The sequence below is a fragment of the Uloborus diversus genome, chromosome 9 (genome assembly GCF_026930045.1).
Source record: "Uloborus diversus isolate 005 chromosome 9, Udiv.v.3.1, whole genome shotgun sequence".
Lineage (NCBI taxonomy): Eukaryota > Metazoa > Arthropoda > Arachnida > Araneae > Uloboridae > Uloborus > Uloborus diversus.
Window position 1 is genome coordinate 7731977 of NC_072739.1, and position 19262 is coordinate 7751238.

The following is a 19262-nucleotide window of genomic DNA, read 5'->3' on the forward strand; positions in this document are numbered from 1 at the left end:
AAAGGCATGGATTCTTCAATGCCTACAGATAAAACCATTTTTGTCATAAACTCATGTCAGATTTGTCCATAACTGTTTCGGAATTAAAAGGCATTGATTCTTCAATGCCTACAGATAAAACCATTTTTGTCATAAACTCATGTCAGATTTGTCCATAACTGTTTCGGAATTAAAAGGCATCGATTCTTCAATGTCTACAGATAAAACCATTTTTGTCATAAACTCATGTCAGATTTGTCCATAACTGTTTCGGAATTAAAAGGCATTGATTCTTCAATGCCTACAGATAAAACCATTTTTGTCATAAACTCATGTCAGATTTGTCCATAACTGTTTCGGAATTAAAAGGCATCGATTCTTCAATGCCTACAGATAAAACCATTTTTATCATAAACTCATGTCAGATTTGTCCATAACTGTTTCGGAATTAAAAGGCATTGATTCTTCAATGCCTATAAATAAAACCATTTTTGTCATAAACTCATGTCAGATTTGTCCATAACTGTTTCGGAATTAAAAGGCATCGATTCTTCAATGTCTACAGATAAAACCATTTTTGTCATAAACTCATGTCAGATTTGTCCATAACTGTTTCGGAATTAAAAGGCATTGATTCTTCAATGCCTACAGATAAAACCATTTTTGTCATAAACTCATGTCAGATTTGTCCATATTTGTTTCGGAATTAAAAGGCATTGATTCTTCAATGCCTACAGATAAAACCATTTTTGTCATAAACTCATGTCAGATTTGTCCATATTTGTTTCGGAATTAAAAGGCATTGATTCTTCAATGCCTACAGATAAAACCATTTTTGTCATAAACTCATGTCAGATTTGTCCATAACTGTTTCGGAATTAAAAGGCATTGATTCTTCAATGCCTACAGATAAAACCATTTTTGTCATAAACTCATGTCAGATTTGTCCATAACTGTTTCGGAATTAAAAGGCATTGATTCTTCAATGCCTACAGATAAAACCATTTTTGTCATAAACTCATGTCAGATTTGTCCATAACTGTTTCGGAATTAAAAGGCATTGATTCTTCAATGCCTACAGATAAAACCATTTTTGTCATAAACTCATGTCAGATTTGTCCATATTTGTTTCGGAATTAAAAGGCATTGATTCTTCAATGCCTACAGATAAAACCATTTTTGTCATAAACTCATGTCAGATTTGCCCATAACTGTTTCGGAATTAAAAGGCATTGATTCTTCAATGCCTACAGATAAAACCATTTTTGTCATAAACTCATGTCAGATTTGTCCATAACTGTTTCGGAATTAAAAGGCATTGATTCTTCAATGCCTACAGATAAAACCATTTTTGTCATAAACTCATGTCAGATTTGCCCATAACTGTTTCGGAATTAAAAGGCATTGATTCTTCAATGCCTACAGATAAAACCATTTTTGTCATAAACTCATGTCAGATTTGTCCATAACTGTTTCGGAATTAAAAGGCATTGATTCTTCAATGCCTACAGATAAAACCATTTTTGTCATAAACTCATGTCAGATTTGTCCATAACTGTTTCGGAATTAAAAGGCATGGATTCTTCAATGCCTACAGATAAAACCATTTTTGTCATAAACTCATGTCAGATTTGTCCATAACTGTTTCGGAATTAAAAGGCATTGATTCTTCAATGCCTACAGATAAAACCATTTTTGTCATAAACTCATGTCAGATTTGTCCATAACTGTTTCGGAATTAAAAGGCATCGATTCTTCAATGTCTACAGATAAAACCATTTTTGTCATAAACTCATGTCAGATTTGTCCATAACTGTTTCGGAATTAAAAGGCATTGATTCTTCAATGCCTACAGATAAAACCATTTTTGTCATAAACTCATGTCAGATTTGTCCATATTTGTTTCGGAATTAAAAGGCATTGATTCTTCAATGCCTACAGATAAAACCATTTTTGTCATAAACTCATGTCAGATTTGCCCATAACTGTTTCGGAATTAAAAGGCATTGATTCTTCAATGCCTACAGATAAAACCATTTTTGTCATAAACTCATGTCAGATTTGTCCATAACTGTTTCGGAATTAAAAGGCATTGATTCTTCAATGCCTACAGATAAAACCATTTTTGTCATAAACTCATGTCAGATTTGCCCATAACTGTTTCGGAATTAAAAGGCATTGATTCTTCAATGCCTACAGATAAAACCATTTTTGTCATAAACTCATGTCAGATTTGTCCATAACTGTTTCGGAATTAAAAGGCATTGATTCTTCAATGCCTACAGATAAAACCATTTTTGTCATAAACTCATGTCAGATTTGTCCATAACTGTTTCGGAATTAAAAGGCATGGATTCTTCAATGCCTACAGATAAAACCATTTTTGTCATAAACTCATGTCAGATTTGTCCATAACTGTTTCGGAATTAAAAGGCATCGATTCTTCAATGTCTACAGATAAAACCATTTTTGTCATAAACTCATGTCAGATTTGTCCATAACTGTTTCGGAATTAAAAGGCATTGATTCTTCAATGCCTACAGATAAAACCATTTTTGTCATAAACTCATGTCAGATTTGTCCATATTTGTTTCGGAATTAAAAGGCATTGATTCTTCAATGCCTACAGATAAAACCATTTTTGTCATAAACTCATGTCAGATTTGCCCATAACTGTTTCGGAATTAAAAGGCATTGATTCTTCAATGCCTACAGATAAAACCATTTTTGTCATAAACTCATGTCAGATTTGTCCATAACTGTTTCGGAATTAAAAGGCATTGATTCTTCAATGCCTACAGATAAAACCATTTTTGTCATAAACTCATGTCAGATTTGCCCATAACTGTTTCGGAATTAAAAGGCATTGATTCTTCAATGCCTACAGATAAAACCATTTTTGTCATAAACTCATGTCAGATTTGTCCATAACTGTTTCGGAATTAAAAGGCATTGATTCTTCAATGCCTACAGATAAAACCATTTTTGTCATAAACTCATGTCAGATTTGTCCATAACTGTTTCGGAATTAAAAGGCATCGATTCTTCAATGTCTACAGATAAAACCATTTTTGTCATAAACTCATGTCAGATTTGTCCATAACTGTTTCGGAATTAAAAGGCATTGATTCTTCAATGCCTACAGATAAAACCATTTTTGTCATAAACTCATGTCAGATTTGTCCATATTTGTTTCGGAATTAAAAGGCATTGATTCTTCAATGCCTACAGATAAAACCATTTTTGTCATAAACTCATGTCAGATTTGCTCACAACTGTTTCGGAGTTAAAAGGCAGTCATTGATTCTTCAATGCCTATAAATAAAACCATTTTTGTCATCAACTCATGTCAGATTTGCTCATAACTGTTTCGGAATTAAAGGGCATCGATTCTTCAATGTCGGCCGATAAAACCATTTCTGTCATACACCTTTATTTCCCTGCACTAAAGTGACTTTGAAATACATGCATACATTTTCTATTGTAAATTTCTTAATTTTTAAATCTTTTAGAAAACAGCTAATAATGTTGGTTTTAAATTTAACAAAGCATATAGTATATTTTATACTTTTTTCCCCCCTTGCAGTGACTGATAACTGGTTGGCTCCATGTTTGATTGTGTTATTTGTGGCACTTGTACCGTTGTGGGTATTAATTTCTAAACGAAATAAATTTACAAAACAAGTTTTGTATACTGGCTGGCTTCCTGTAATAAGTGCAGTTTTTATTTCAAGGTAAGTATTCCATTCTTTTTTTTTTCTTACTACAATATTTTTTTAGTGTTTACGTTAAGACAGTACAATGGAACAAAGCTGCGTAACTTTAACTAGAACTTTCGGGCATAAAACTGGTCAGTAAAAGTTTTCAGAATTTAGTCCTTTTTTTTTCTCGAAATTTACTGAATAACTCATTAAAAAAGATTCAGCATTATTTTCCCAGTCTTCCTCACTAACTTCGTAGAATACCCCCCGCCCCCCAAAAGGGTCCAGTAATTGCCAATATTGCAACCTAATTTTGCAAACCTGTTAAGATTCTATAGAATCGTTAGTTATTATTTTATTGGACGGGAATAAAAACCCTATACTATAGCAAACTTAAGCATCTTTTTAGTCTACTTGTGACAAAAATTATTAAAAGAATAAATATATGATTAGTATGTTTTAAATTCAAAAAAGGGAAGAAATATCAAATAACAAGTAAATAGATACTGCTGGGTAAAATTTTTGAAAGTAAGGTATTGAGGTGGAGAAATTTGATGTTTGACACCAAAAATTGAAAAAAAAAAAAACTTTTTTGTTCAAATGAAACTTCCAAGGACACCTCTCCCAAACTTTTTTTTTTTCAATGGTTCGTGATAATAATAATGAAAATAATTGTTGCAGAATAAACTGATTGCAGAAATCAAGAGCCATTTATAAATCTTAGACTAAAAAGCAAATTTGTTTGGTACAAACTTTGTTAGAGACCTCTTGCCAAGGAAAATATAATACAATTTTTTTTTTAATTTGGCTTTTTCAAGGGGTTTGAGAAAGTATTTTTAAAACGAAATTGCCTATTCAAACTTTTTAAGATATTAACTACGCTAAACATTATTTCTTGTATCGAAATCTTGCAGAAAATAGATAAAAAATTTAAACTGAAATGCAGTTTCTTACAGACAAAATTACATGGACAAAAGTTAACGAAAAGTGCACAAGAAGGCTATAAATGATTTTTTAAAAAATATGATTGATTATTGATGTGTACCTTTATTTCCTCAATAAATTTTCAATTGCTTTTAGATTCATTTTTACTTTCTTCTATATCTAATATATAGAAAAAAGTATTGGATTCGTGCAAATTTTCCAATTTCGACGGATTCGAACGTTTTGAGGTGTGCTGAGTCCATTTCGACTATTTTTGGAAAATGTCTGTCTGTGTATGTGTGTGTGACCAGTTTTTTGTGGCCGCTCTACAGCAAAAACTTTGGTACACATTTGTGCCCCTATGTGAACTTGTGCCCATTGGTTTTTGGCGCGAATTCCTCCAAGGGGGGTGGAGCAATGGGACGTTTTTTGAGTTACGTGTGCTTGCTATTCCTCAGGAAGTAACTGGCCAAATCAAACAAAACTTGGTCCATATGTTGCCATTAACAGAAACAGGTGCTGATTCAATTTTGGTGTCAATAACTCAAACGGGGGTTGAGCTATAGAGCGTTTTTTGTCGTCAATTGTGACTGCTGTAGCTCAAGAAATAACGAATGGAATGAAAGAAATTTATCGGCAAGTAGCCCTTGGTGGGTATAAGAGCTGATTTTATTTTGGTGTCAACAGCTAAAAAGGGGGGTAGCGCAATTGCCCGTTCTTTTTTTCCATTGTGAGTGCCCTATCTCAAGAAGTAATGCTACGTTCTGGTTGAAATTTGGAATATATGTGAATCCATATGTAAACAGGCTTTGGTTCAATTTTGATGCCAATCGCTCCAAGAGGTGTTGATTTTTTTTTTGCGAATAAAAATAGCTTTATTAATGCAACAGTAAGAAAGATAAATCGTAATAGATTGTCATCTGCGTATTTCTCGTGATTTTAATTGTATGGAAATGATCGGAAATATTATCTCAATGATTTAAAATTTTTAACTGTTGCCATTTTATGTTTGTTAACAAATAAAATATTTGTAATTAATTCAAGCAAGGCTTTTAAAATAACTTTCAATTTTCGCTCTTTGCTTTGCTTTTGAGATCAATCGAGAATTGGGATGGTCGTCAAGTTTTTGCATGTGTAATTTTGTTTTTGTTGGGAATATTGCTTCCTCGTCAAGCATGGGGAGGGGTCAGAAAAAAAAAAGAAAAATATAGAAGAAAGTTTCGTGATGGCCACAACATACTAGTTGTTTTTGCAACAATTTAAAAGGATAATCAAGAATTCTGTTGAATTAAAATCATCAAGTTTTAAGGAGTATTTTTATTAAGGAGTATATAAATTTTAGGCAAAAAAGGATTTTATTTTGAAATTTTATATGAATAAACTTGCTTCTGACGATTACAAAATTAAAATACAAGTATCAGACTAAGATTGAGAATTGCTATGTTTTTTTTTGTAAACTACAGTGAACCTCCCTTTCCCCCACAATACTTTAAAATGTGTGTGTAACAAATGTTACACATTAATTTTGTACAAAATTTAACCATGCAGTATGTTGCAAATAATGTGCAATTTGAGATTCCCCCTCCCCCCCAAATGTAACAAGTTAATAAGTTGATAACATGAAAGAATGATATAAATGACGCTATTTTGTGTGAAGTATTTCATGAAAGATTTAAAAAAAAAACTCTACCTTTCATTGTGAAAATACATTTATTGTATATTCAGTAAATTATCGCCCATTAGCCAGGGCTAAAGCAGAAATACATGAAATACACCGCCAGCTCAGTCATTTACAGCCGAGGACTGCAGTTTATAGTCTGCTAATAAGCACGAAACTGCAGTCCTCGGCTGGAAATGACTGAGCTGGCGGTGTATTTCATACATTTATTATAATTTTTCATACATTTATTGTAATTTTAAAGACTCTATTTTTGCAAAAAAACTATTTTCTTATAAGCTATAAAAACATTCTTCTGAACATGTTCTTTTCTTGGGTTTGCTAAAAGTGTATCATTCAGAATCACGAAGTCCCGAAACACTTGTATGTTTACACACGTTAAAAAAGTCGGATATTGTCGGCGTCTTCGTTTATTGTTATCACTTTTTCATAAAATTTCAATTTTTTCCCCATTTTTGCTCCTCAATTAACAGAAATACATAAGCAAACCCTGACGAGACTAACTTTCTGTATAGCATTTTGTGGTTTTCAATAGCAGTTCAAAATTTTTCTAGGAATGAAGCTACAGAAAGTTCGCCCCCCAGTAACCACAGACTCCCCCTAAGAAAACCTTCTTTTGCATCTAAAGAAATTCAGTCGCTGTACATGTTGCAGGCATTGATGTAGGACCTTCATCGTTGCCATTACTTTGTAAGCTGTTAAAGAATTGTGTCGAGAGTGAAAACAAAGCGAAGTTAAATTAAAATTTAAGCAACAAACAAAATCATGCTGGAAAAGATAGAAAAGCTGAATGTGTTTTGAAACTAATTTACGAATGTCAGGGAAAACGGTCAGAGTTTATTTCACCTATTACTATGTGATTAAAAATTGCAAAATTTAGCTTTAACTTTTTATAATTCAGATATTTCCATTTTGTTATTTTAAAATTTAAAACTGCGTTCAGTTGAGTTATTGTGATTTTAATTTGAAGTTGCCAAAATAAATGCACCTTAATTGAAAAAAAAAATCATTATTTTGTGTCTCCTGGATTCTTTTCGGTTACTGTTATCAGTCGGTTATTGTTATCAAATTGTATTTGTCCCAAAGTGATTACATTAAGCGGCGCCTACTGTAATTAAAACTGACTTTTCATGAAAATTTTTTTAACAGAGTAGCTTTGCATTACAAATTAAGCACTGCCTTGCATCATAAATAAAACAAGCATCCATTTTAGAAAGCATAATATTGCTAATCATAATGCTAAAGTTAGTCAGTATTTTAAAGAATTGGTCAGTATTTAATCAGAATTTTGTGATTTTTGTTCAGTAAAATCAGTAATTTTAGCTTTCAAACAGTTTTATCCCTCATACTATGCATTTTTGTTTGGTCGCTTAAAAAATATTTTAGTTTTAAATTGAAGTTCATACAATGACAATATTAAATAAAGCATCAACTGAATGTGAGAAAATTTTTGTTTCATACATGAAATCTGCTAATTTTGCTTTGTTTGATAACTCAACTTGTATAGTTTTAATTGCTATAAAAAGTGTGAAATGCTTTGCATTGAAACTTTAAGTTGAAACTAATGATACCAAATGTTTCTAGCGCTGGTGGCTGTGTTCTTGATTTAGCTATTGCAAAATTTAAAGGGATTGCTGTTTTTCAACCTGTTATTAATGGTAAGCATTTTTCAATTAAGTGTTTTAAGTTTGCATGTAATTAAAGCCAAGCATTGAAACTTCGAAATTTGAATATTTTCAACAATGAATTTCATATAAGTTGGATATCTCCTTTTCTGTGTTTATGTGGACACCAACTTAATTGAAGGCAAAGCTTTGCCTTCAATTGACTTAGTGTGGTAAATTTACTTTTGCTACCAGTTTGTTGGCACTCTCGGCTTCAATGAAATCACATCTGCCTCCAGCTTGATTATTGTCGATTCCAGACAGTGGAGTTCATGACCAAAGGCCCCCATATGGGGGGAGGGAGAGGGCAAGTAAGGGCTCAAGCCCCTCCTCCTTTGAAATTAGAATTTCCTTGCTTTTAGTACTTTTTTCTTTGCAAAAATGTAAAAACATTTCTTCTCCAGCAATTAATGATTAAGTTATTAAAAATGTCAAATTTTAATAACTCTAATCTGTTTCTATGGGGAAAATATCTGACCTCCCCCCTTAAAATTTTGCTCGTGGGCGCCCTTGTTCATGATTAGGGCAAAACTGCAGTCTTTGGATGTTATAACCAGGCTGTGGGTATATTGCTAAGAAATCATTGATCCTTTTACTACTCCCCTCATTTTATTTATATTTTGTTGATGAGGAACCTCATGAAATACAGTAGACCCTCATTTTACGCGGGTTTATTTTATGCGGTTTTGATTATACGCGATTTAAGATTCGACACTTTTATTTCACACGGATGAGTTTCGGTTTTACGCGGATGCGGTAATGCAAACAGATAAAATTTTCCCCTCTTTCAAAATCCAAACTATTCAAGGGCGGATCCAGAAAATGTTCAAGGAGGGGGCGATTGTTTTTCACTCTTTACTCTTTAGAACTTCAATTTCTAAAAATTTTCGAAGGAGTGCATTGAACCCCTCGTGTACCTATCCCTAATATCATCTATCGTCTAAAATTGCGATTTCGGAACTTCAATTTCGAAAATATTCCTGTAGAAAGTTCCTGTCCCTATCCCCAAAGTAATAAGAGATGTGCTAAGATTGCGTTTTAAGGACTTCAATTCCGGAAGAATTCCTGGAAAGGGCTGTCTTTCTTCTAACACCATCTAATATTATGTAAAATTACGGTTTTTAAACTTCAGTATTGAAAATATACAGGAAGTAATTTCCTGTCTCTCGCCGCAAGGAGGGGGCGATCGCCCCCATCGCCCCTCCCTTGTATCTGTCCTTGAAACTATTAAAGGCTTCAGATCACGTGTAATAAACTGCATTTTGACGCGCTAATAATTGAGCTTGGGCCACTGGAAACATTTTACGCGATTGATTCCAGAGCTCTTTCCAGAAGTAAAGTTATTAAACACAGTTCAGAACTCACTGGAAGAAGCTTTTAGGAGTGACAAAGGAGGACAAAAGCAACGAGGATACCAACACTGGTGACAGACAACCCAAAACGTTCACCTTGAAAGTTTTGAGCCATTTCTAGACAATAGAAATGATCTTTCTGACTTGTTAGTGAAGGAAGATTCTATCATGGAAATGACGTAAGTGATCATGGATGTGTTTATGCTCTGCAAAGAACTACAGAAAGAAATTCTTGACTGCCAAAAGACATGCGTGACCAGCTCCTTTTCATAACACTAAATAAATTTGCGTTTTCTTTATGCATGTTGTGCAGAGATATCAATTACACATTAAACTTATTACACAATTAGTCATCACTAGAATGAAGTTTTTTTTATCTACAGAATCTAAACCCTATTTTAACACTAATATTGAGTCTTAGATTACGTGGTTTTGATTTACGCGGCATTTCCGAGGAACGAAACCCCCGCGTAAAATGAGGGTCTATTGTACTCTTTTATTTGTTTTTTTTTTTCTTTGGCAATTTCTTATAACTCTAATCTTTGTAGCTTATTATTTTGTGTAGTTTTCAATACCTTGATACATTAAAATTATAATGGACATTTATTCAAACCATTTTCGTTATTTCTACCTAAATTTCTTTAGGACTGGCCGTTCTTAGTGTTCTTTGTACTTATTTTATTATTCAACTTGATATGTTTCTACCTAGTAATTATTCGTGATTGCTTTTTAAATCATATTTAGCTTAAGGATTTGTTGTACTAAAGACATTTAAACAAGTTAATTTACAATGTTTTTCATTTTCCTTTTGGCTCCTTTGAAATAAAAAGGTTCTAAATTTTTTTATAATGTTGTAATTTCTTTACAGTAGCTTGTATGCCATTGTGCACATTTCTTACTGCATAGATAATTTATCCTTTGATTATTATTTAATATATATAGTGGTATAAATTTAAAATATTGCAATTTCTTAGTGTTTTTTTTTCTGGTATCTAATCTTTCGAAGAAATCTATCAAAAAAGCTCAACTTTATGTATACAGTAAACTCCAGAATATCTGTAGAATAAGGTGGCAGGGTAACAGAGGATAAACGAATTCTTGGATAATCCGCAAAAAGAGCAAAAAAAAAAAAAAAAAACGATACTAGTGCCTGCAATAGTCTTAAAAAAACAGTAACACTTGCTTTTATTTAACTTATAGCTAGAACAGTAACAATGTATGTAAAAGCTAAAAAGGGTCTCTCATTATTACAAACAAGTTATACACATGCTTTGAGCAAATTATACAAACCAATTTACTTAAACAGAGGTTACACCAAAAGGGGAGGGTAGTTTTTTTTCAAAACTGGTCCTCTTGTAACGTGTTTACACGCCTAAGTAGTGTCGATCTAAAAAGCAGTAAGTTGTGTTGATCTGAAAATCAGTATGTAGTATAGATCTAAAGCAGTAAATAATATAGATTTAAAAGCAGGTTTCAACTAATCAGGTTTCAATGACCCTGTAACGCTTGATATCATTGGAAATAGAGGGAAGAAAGAAATAGGAATGCTTCTAAATAGGTTTTGCTTTTGTTAAATTAAAATGTGTGTATTTATTTACATTCGGTTAATAACCACCTGATTTTTTTTTTTTTTTTGAAAGTGTGAATGGCCGCAGATAATTCAAAGTTTACTCTTACATCTACCTTCGATTCAGTTCATATGTGAAATTTTTCGCTCGCAAGATATTTTTGTTTTTGCGAAAATTGCGGCTTGTAAAAATGAGTGCTTTTAGGGTAATTTGAAATATTAAGGTGAACAAGTAAAAGTTAAAAATCAAGATTTCAACCTTTATGTACTCCATGGTATTTTGTATTTGTTAAACTTCAGCTTTTTATCCATTTCCCAACTATGGTGTAAAATGTGCTGTTTCTTATTTGCGTACTTGTCACAATCATGTCAATAAATGCAATGCTTCTTTTTATAGGTGTTGGTGGAAATCTAGTTGCAGTGCAATCTAGTCGAATTTCAACCTATTTGCACCAAAGATCTGAAATGGGCTCCCTCCCATTATCTGACCCAAAAGTGTGTGTCGGTCCTTTCACAGTTTTCTTTGGAAAAGGTGAATAAAATAATATTAAGTTATCTAATCTCTTTAACTGCCTGTGTGCATCATTTCAAGCAATTTATTTAGACTTATAATTTTGGGTTGAATTTTTTCTTTTGTTATCATTCTGAAAATATGCCTTTTTTTTTCAATGTAATATAGAATAGAAGTTCTTTTAATTTTTACGGTGTATTTTTATACTTTTTCATGTATTCAACAGTGGGTAATTTTTGTATTAATATGAAAATTATTAATTTATTGTTTCCGAAAAAAATGTGAGTGACATCAAGACCACTAAACTCTAAGTGATTTAAACACTTAGAAATTGAACTTTTACTGCAGTAAAAATTATTGTGAAGATAAACTAGTTTACAATCATATTTCCAACCAATGACATGCACTGATTTATCAGGTCAGGATTAAAAGATACATGGATCAGACAGGAAAGGTTCAAACTACAGTAAACTCTCGATTATCTGCAGGTCTTTTCACATTTTTTTAAACAGTAAAGACCAATACTATAGTCATAATGTTTTTTAAACTTTTGTGTTATTGTTCGCTTTTAGCTTTTACATATATTTTTTTACATTCAATGTTATCTCTTTTAACTATAATTTAAATGTATGCGTGACTGTTAGTCATATTTTTTAGCAATTGTATACTATAGTACTTTTTACCTGTTATTCGAATCATCTACGGTTACCATGCCACCTGATTCCGTGGATAATTGAGTTTACTGTACCTATTTTAATGATGAAATTTCATACAGCAATAGTGGAACATTCAATAATAACAAATATTAAGTACACCTGCTAATTTTCATTGTAGGATCCGAGAAACTAGGCATTGTATTCACTACTGCTAAAGTTAAATAAGATTTTTGTAATTTAATGGGTTCAGTACAAAGGTTACTATTTTCTATGCTTAGTACGGAAAAGAATAAATGCTTTTTTCCGTGGTGAATCAGCTTGTGTCTTAGCAGACGAATTTCTTCTCTAAAACCACAAGATGCATGGATACTGAATTTAGCGCTCTTCTTGGAGTTAAATAGTTGCACCTTATAGGTTGGAAAATAGTTTGTATGTGAAATCTGTGGTGATGTGTTTTACTGTGGTTATTAAAAAACTATTTTAGTTGTAATGTAAGCTCTAGATTGTTTTTGGTGTATGAAAGTTACATAAATTATTTTCATGCAGAAAAAAAAAAGCCTTTTTATGCAGGGTGATCCAGAAGATACAGGGCCCTTTTTAAAATGCTAGCTGACTCATTGCGAAACACTTTTGCTGGACCCAGTGGGAATGCTAAAATCCAATTTTTTTTCATGGTCATTTTTTGAAAAATAGCCATAATGTGAATTGTTTATTTTTTACCAGTGACCGTAAAAAAAAAGAATTTAAATGTTGATGCATTACTTTTGTATTAAGAAAACAATCACAAAAAAAAGACACCTTTAAGCAATATTATTTGTGGTACTGCGATTTATCATGCTAAAAAATCATTTCCTTTTCTGATTTAAATGCAACAACATAACTAGTTCAGAATCCTGTAATGAGTTTAGATTGTATATGTACTCTTTGAAATTGGAGCCAAGCTTAACCTGAGGGAAAAGAAGTATTTCATGGGAAGGATGCCCATGGAGGAGATCAAACTCACTATCTTCACGATGCTTGAACCAGCTACTAATTGGCTTTGGTCTTGGTGATGCTAGACATTAACATAATGCATGATGAAACAAAAAAAAAAAAAAAAAAAAAAATTAAAATAAATGTTGTCATTTTTTGAAAATTATTTTTAAATAGTTACATATTGCAATTCACCATGTTAAATTAAATTTTTTCTATTCCAATTTCATTACAGACACATAATTATGTTTTCATTTAAGTTACCGCCCTATAGCCAGGGCTAAGGCAGAAATACATGAAATACACCGCCAGCTCAGTCATTCCAGCCGAGGACTGCAGTTTCGTGCTTGTTAGCACTCATCAGCCCGACATAGGAAGTGACCGAGCTGGAGGTGGAAAACCCCTTAAGGAAGCCAAGGGAGTCATGCCAAGAGTTGTCTTCAACCCGCATTCCGTGGGGAACTCTCAACCTGTTGTGTAGGCCCCCGCTTAACGATTTAGTTTCAATATTTTTTTTCTATATTTACTGCCATTTTGATAACCGCAAGTGTGTTAAGTGGAACTTAAAGCAGTTCAATATAGTAACAATTTACAGGAGAGATTAAAAACTTTTTTTTTGGGGGGGGGGGAGTATTTCTCCTGATCACTCAAATGACTGAACTGTTGCTTTCAAGCAAAATAATTTGCATTTAAAATTAAATTTTTAAAATAATTTTTTAAATTATTTTATATTGGGTTGCATAACTTTTGGATCATCTTGTATCTGTATGAACTGAATAATCTTACATTGTACTTCTCTTACATCTAAAATTTTTAGGATGTTTCACCTGCCTAACTTTTTTTTTTTTTTTTCAAGTTAACAGCTTTTTACTCTTTATACTACGAATTCTTGCTATTTTTCCCCCTCGTCTTTTGCCTCCCCCATTTTTAGTTGCTGCTCTATATTTGTATTTCATTTATTGCCTTTAGTACATATATTCCTCTTTTTTTTTGATGGGGAAAAAATTTGTTCTAATGGTACTAACTCAAAGATGCAAGGTGACAAACTTGAGCTACTGTGCATTGAAATTAGGTTAATTTTCTAGTGAATGATTTTGATGGCCAATTTGGATGACAATATATTTTAGTAAATCAATATTTATGCTTTGTAACTGTAACCCATTAAAAACAACCGTTTGTACAATGGATTTATTAGTATGAGCCTTTGAATTACGAATTCATGAGTTTACATGTGTGTGACACAAAATCTAATGAGTTCAAACTCACAAAAATAGCCAAACATACTTTAAACTATCAAAATTTCAGGCTTCCCGTGTGATAAATCTTTCTGCAGCCTTAGCCTAAACAAGGCAATTTGTTTCACAAAGCTGATCCGCCATGTTGGTGGCCTTTTTTGGGTGATCCTAGTGGTTAGTTTCTCAATGGTATATTTCTACGTCTTTATAAAATTTCAACCAAGTCAGAGATGGTAGAGTGGAGATGATTTAAAAACTCACGTCAGTTCACATGACTCAATGATTTAATAATAATTAAAGTATTAGTAACTTGAAGATTCTTAAATGCTTTTTTTTTTTTTTGTAATGCAAATATAGCTTGTTATGCTGACCAACAAATTGTAAAGTTATTTATATTGCATAGTTCTATAAATCTTGCTTTCATTGTATGTAAAAGTAACTTGAACATATTATTCATTAAAAAATAAGCTTATTTAAAATAATTCTATGTTGCTTTTAAGTCCTTGTTATTTAAAAAATAATTTGTTATGAAACAAAATAATTTAAACCTAGGATTATGAAAATAAGGCACTTTTACAAAAAGCTCTAATCAAATTCCCACAAGGAATAAATTAAGTTACAGTTGCAGGCACTCCTGTGTTAGAATAGTCATGATCCAAAACTATTGGTTTTAGGTAAGAAAGCTTTATGCTTAAAGACTCAGTGAAAGAAGCGACAAAATCCGAAAAGAGGCTTACTCTTGAATTGAAAGGCAAGCAGAATTTTTACGAGCTGGTAGCAAAATAGCAAAAGCCCTAAAAAACAACTTACTCTCAATTTTGCCAGCCTTATTAACGAAAAGGTTCCAAAAAAAAAAAGCAAAAATTTCCGTTTAATTTATGAGTAGTACATACAAAGATCAATTAAATTAAGAGTTTCAAATAGAAAGCCTATCAAATAGAAAGTAATCATAACATAGCAAGAGTAAAAATGCAATGTTATGTAGTTTCAAAAAGTTATAATTTCAAAATTGTGCATGTGTTGACAAAAAAATAAATAAGTAAAAAAATAAAATAATAATAATAAAAATACTTATTTTAGGAACTACTTTGTAAGTACAGTAGATCCTCGTTTATCCGCATTAACTGGGCCCAAAGTCAATCTGGAGAATTGATATTCCAGATAGCCCGGGTAATATGAGTGATAATAAGCGAACCAAATCGTTCATTTTGCTGTTTATTGCAGTAAAATAAAACAAAGTTTTATAAAAAATCTACACAGAATTGTTTTCAAAATATTAAATAATATAAAAATTTCCTAAGGAAACAGTCATTCAACCGTTTAAATCACCAACAGTTCAGATGGAGTGGTGTCCGGTGAACACTCCATGATTTATTTGACGTATGATGCTGACATCATTGTTTGTTGGATTACTATCATTTATTCTAAATTATTATTTATGTGAAATTTTTTTTAAAGAAGTCCACAAATTTAAGTCTGGTTTATCTGGAGATCCAGACCAAAAAAGGCCTGATAAACAAGGTTTTAATGTGTTTTAATAACAGTTAAGCTAATAATTATGTATATGCTGTTTGATTTCTTGGTGAAAGGTCTGGTCTTATTTTCAAAGAAAGAATTTTGCTATCTGTTTTTGCAGAACTGAAGGTTTTAAATCTAATTCATTATGATTTCGAATTTAATTGTATTATTGATAGTATGAGTCGGAAAATGTATAAACTTATAAGAAATCAATTATGTTGTCAGTAAATTTAAATCATTCTTAAAATCGGTAACTGTAAGTTAATCAAAAATTTGCGCCTTTGTGCTGAAATTGAATTTTATGGAGACGGTTTTATGTCATGTGAGCATTACCAGAAAGCCTATCGTCAGTGCAGAAAGTGAGCTTCATGATACAGATAATTTTTAGATCCTAAAACTTGCCTTTTTAAAGTCTTGTTTTATATAATTATGCGTATGTATACTTTTCGTGTGTCACTAGATTGTTTCTCTTATATTTAATCACTATCATTGATTGCTCAATCAATTTGAGGGTCTGACATGGGGAAGGAAGTTAGTCTGAAACATCAAGTTTTACAGGGGAAGCTAAAAATGCCGGGCTAAGTATCGTGGACTATGTGTAAGGGCCGTCTTCCGTCGCTTGTAGAAAGTAATCCATTTTGACGATTAACTTATTGTTTATTGCAAGGAAAAAATAAACAAAAAAACTATAAATTTGTAACTTACTATCTTCCTCATGTCAGCCCCTCAATTGGCGATAGTATCTCCTAGATGAGTGGGGGGGGGGGAGGGAGAGAGAAACACAGTGTAACTAGAATTTTATATGCAGTATAAGACCCCAAATTCGGAATACACGAAAACCGGAACTTTTTTCCTTTAATATTTTTTTTTTCATCAATTTTTTTTTTCCAGTTTTAAAAGTTTAAAACTGCTAAAGTTTGGCAAAGGCTTGTTGGAAATGCAATACTTTCAGTTTGGCTTTTTTAAAACGTTTTTTTGCTGCCACATGTTACGAATAAATTAGAATTTTGCTGTAATTGTGAAGCAATCTCTGAACATTCACTTTCGGTCAATGATACCTCTTTTTTTTTCTCATAAGTATGCAGTACAAAGCCTATGCAATAAAAGTACAAAATTATATTTTGTAAAATACAGTATAACTTCGATTTAGCAATTTCCTCAATTTAATGATATATTTCACCGGTCCGAATTTTACTGCATTGAATGTCTACACTCCTCGATTTAACGATATCCTTGATTCATTGATAACTTTTTCCAGCTAACCACGGACTAGACACCACTGCTAATTGTGTCCACTTTTGTTTTAGCAGACGGAATTATACGTTCATTCAGATTGATCAAAAAATGAAAGAAATATTACACAACATTAGCGAAACCTGAAAAAAAGGGACAAAAATCGCGCAACAGGAGAATTGTTATTTTTTGAATCTGAATCCAAAATCCAGAAAACTCCGAAATCCAGAGAGTTTGTGGTCTCTTGCATTCCAGATTTGGGGTACCGTACTGTGTACATATAGATCTTTTCTTGGGGGGAGGAAGGGGGTCAATCAATACCTCCACCCTTATAGGGTTAGTATTCAAGTTAGTTGAATCCATCAAAAAAAAATCAGTTAACTTATTTTCTATTAAACTAAACTTAATGAACACATTTCATCTTTACTGAATTAAAAGTTCACTAACAACTTCATCACATCTGTTGTAGATTTCTTTTTAAAATCAAATGCTTGGAAAATCAGGTAAGGTGAAAGTTATGTCAGTAGTTGACTGTATGTTTGAATGATAGTATGTTCGCATTTCTCTTTCAATTTTTATTTTCTATGGCTCCTGAGAGCTGTTTAAGGTAAGCGGTCAAATTTGTTCTTTATTAGAATTTGATTAACTCTTCAAAAGTATTAAATAGTTATATACTGTTTTGTTGCGTGTATTGGTCAAAATTGTTGTATGATTGTTGTTGAAATAAAAAAAATCAGGATTGACATTCAAAATAATTTGTTGAAAGAAAAAATCTGTAAATTTTGACTTCTGTAGAAATAAAAATGTTTTGGTTGTCTTGATGGACATTGATGTAAACTGAGTGTTTTCATCAGAATTTTACTTCTAACTAATGATTCAAGTTTCTTAAATTATGGAAAGCATGCTGTTGTTTTTAGAAGTAGTCATTCAAATGATAGTAAGTTGTATATATATATATATATATATATATATATATATATATATATATATAGGGTGTTTCAGAATGAATGACTTGTATTACATACATGATCTACAGATGAATTTTATATTGCATGAAAATAACTTTTGGATGCAAGGCATATGTCTACACCCTTGTGCAAATTAATTGAAACTATCTCGAAAAACAGACATAACTAAGAAAAAATGTTATTTTATTGAAATTTTTATAAAATTAAAAGTTTTTAGTACATAATGTGATTCCAAGACTCTTAACATTTGGACATGATTCGGCATGGAATCCACCAATTGTTTTACAATCATTTATAATATGTACCAGACATGAGTTAGCGCAATGATTAGCTTCTCCATAGTGGAACAGTTCTTATGCAATAGGCGATTCTTGCATATAGTCCAAAGATTCAGGATTGGTTCGATATCAAGAGAGTTCCCAGGCCATTCCAAGGTCTCAATTTGGTTCTCAGACCTGAATTTCTTGACCATTTTGGACGTATGGCAAGGGGCTAAATCCTGCTGGAGATTTCACGTTTCATCTGGTTATCGTTTTTTCAACTCTGGTAAAACCTTTTCTTCTGGAATTGTAATTATATTGCTCAGAACGCATCATACCCTCAACAGGCTGCAAAGAACCTACCCCATTGTAACCGAAACAACCCCATAACATCTTCTTTTGAGGGTGTTTTATAAATTGGTTCATGTGGCAATCCCAAATTCTTTCGCCTGGCGATCGCATGTGTTGAGTTTGTTGGCATTGGCTGATAGATTGACCGACCGGCTGCAATAAGGTGCCTCCAAACAGTAGATGAGCTAATATTTATTCCATGCTCTTTTAAATGATGTACTAGTCTTTCGAGGGTCTTTTTTATTTTGCATAAGTAGAAAATAGTCATGTGTTGGTGGTGTTTTCAATTTTCGGCCACATTTCTCTCTGCTTTGCAGATATGGGTCTTGTTTCTCTATTTTGTTTTATAATACAGCTCAGAGTTGCAATACTAACTCCAATTATCTTCAAAATCTTTTTATAATAAGTCTTTGGCATGTTTTCGGAATCGCTGACAACAGTGAAATGTCAACTGACATGATCATAGCACCTGCACATGCGCTCGCAGAACCTCTCTGATTGATGGAAATTGATGATAGGTAAAGGATTTATTCATCCCATCCATATTTTTACAAGTTTTAGTATGATTGGTGAAGGATATTGGGAATGATTTTAAAATTAATGAAAAAAACTCTGTTTCAATTAATTTGCACAAGGGTGTATATGGTTGCTGTTTTTGTTTGTTGGGCAGGGACAGTCAAGTGTTTTTTCTTC

The 19262-nt window shown here is 32.2% G+C and overlaps 1 protein-coding gene across 1 annotated transcript in view; it reads left to right on the forward strand.

Moving 5' to 3' along the window:
* LOC129230690 (solute carrier family 41 member 1-like) overlaps nt 1-19262 on the forward strand; it is a gene marked incomplete in the record, with an annotated part of 74253 nt that overhangs the window by 20792 nt on the left and 34199 nt on the right. Inside the window, 2 exon segments of the mRNA XM_054865108.1 lie at nt 7867-7940; nt 11263-11397. Coding sequence (XP_054721083.1) covers nt 7867-7940; nt 11263-11397 — 209 coding nt within the window.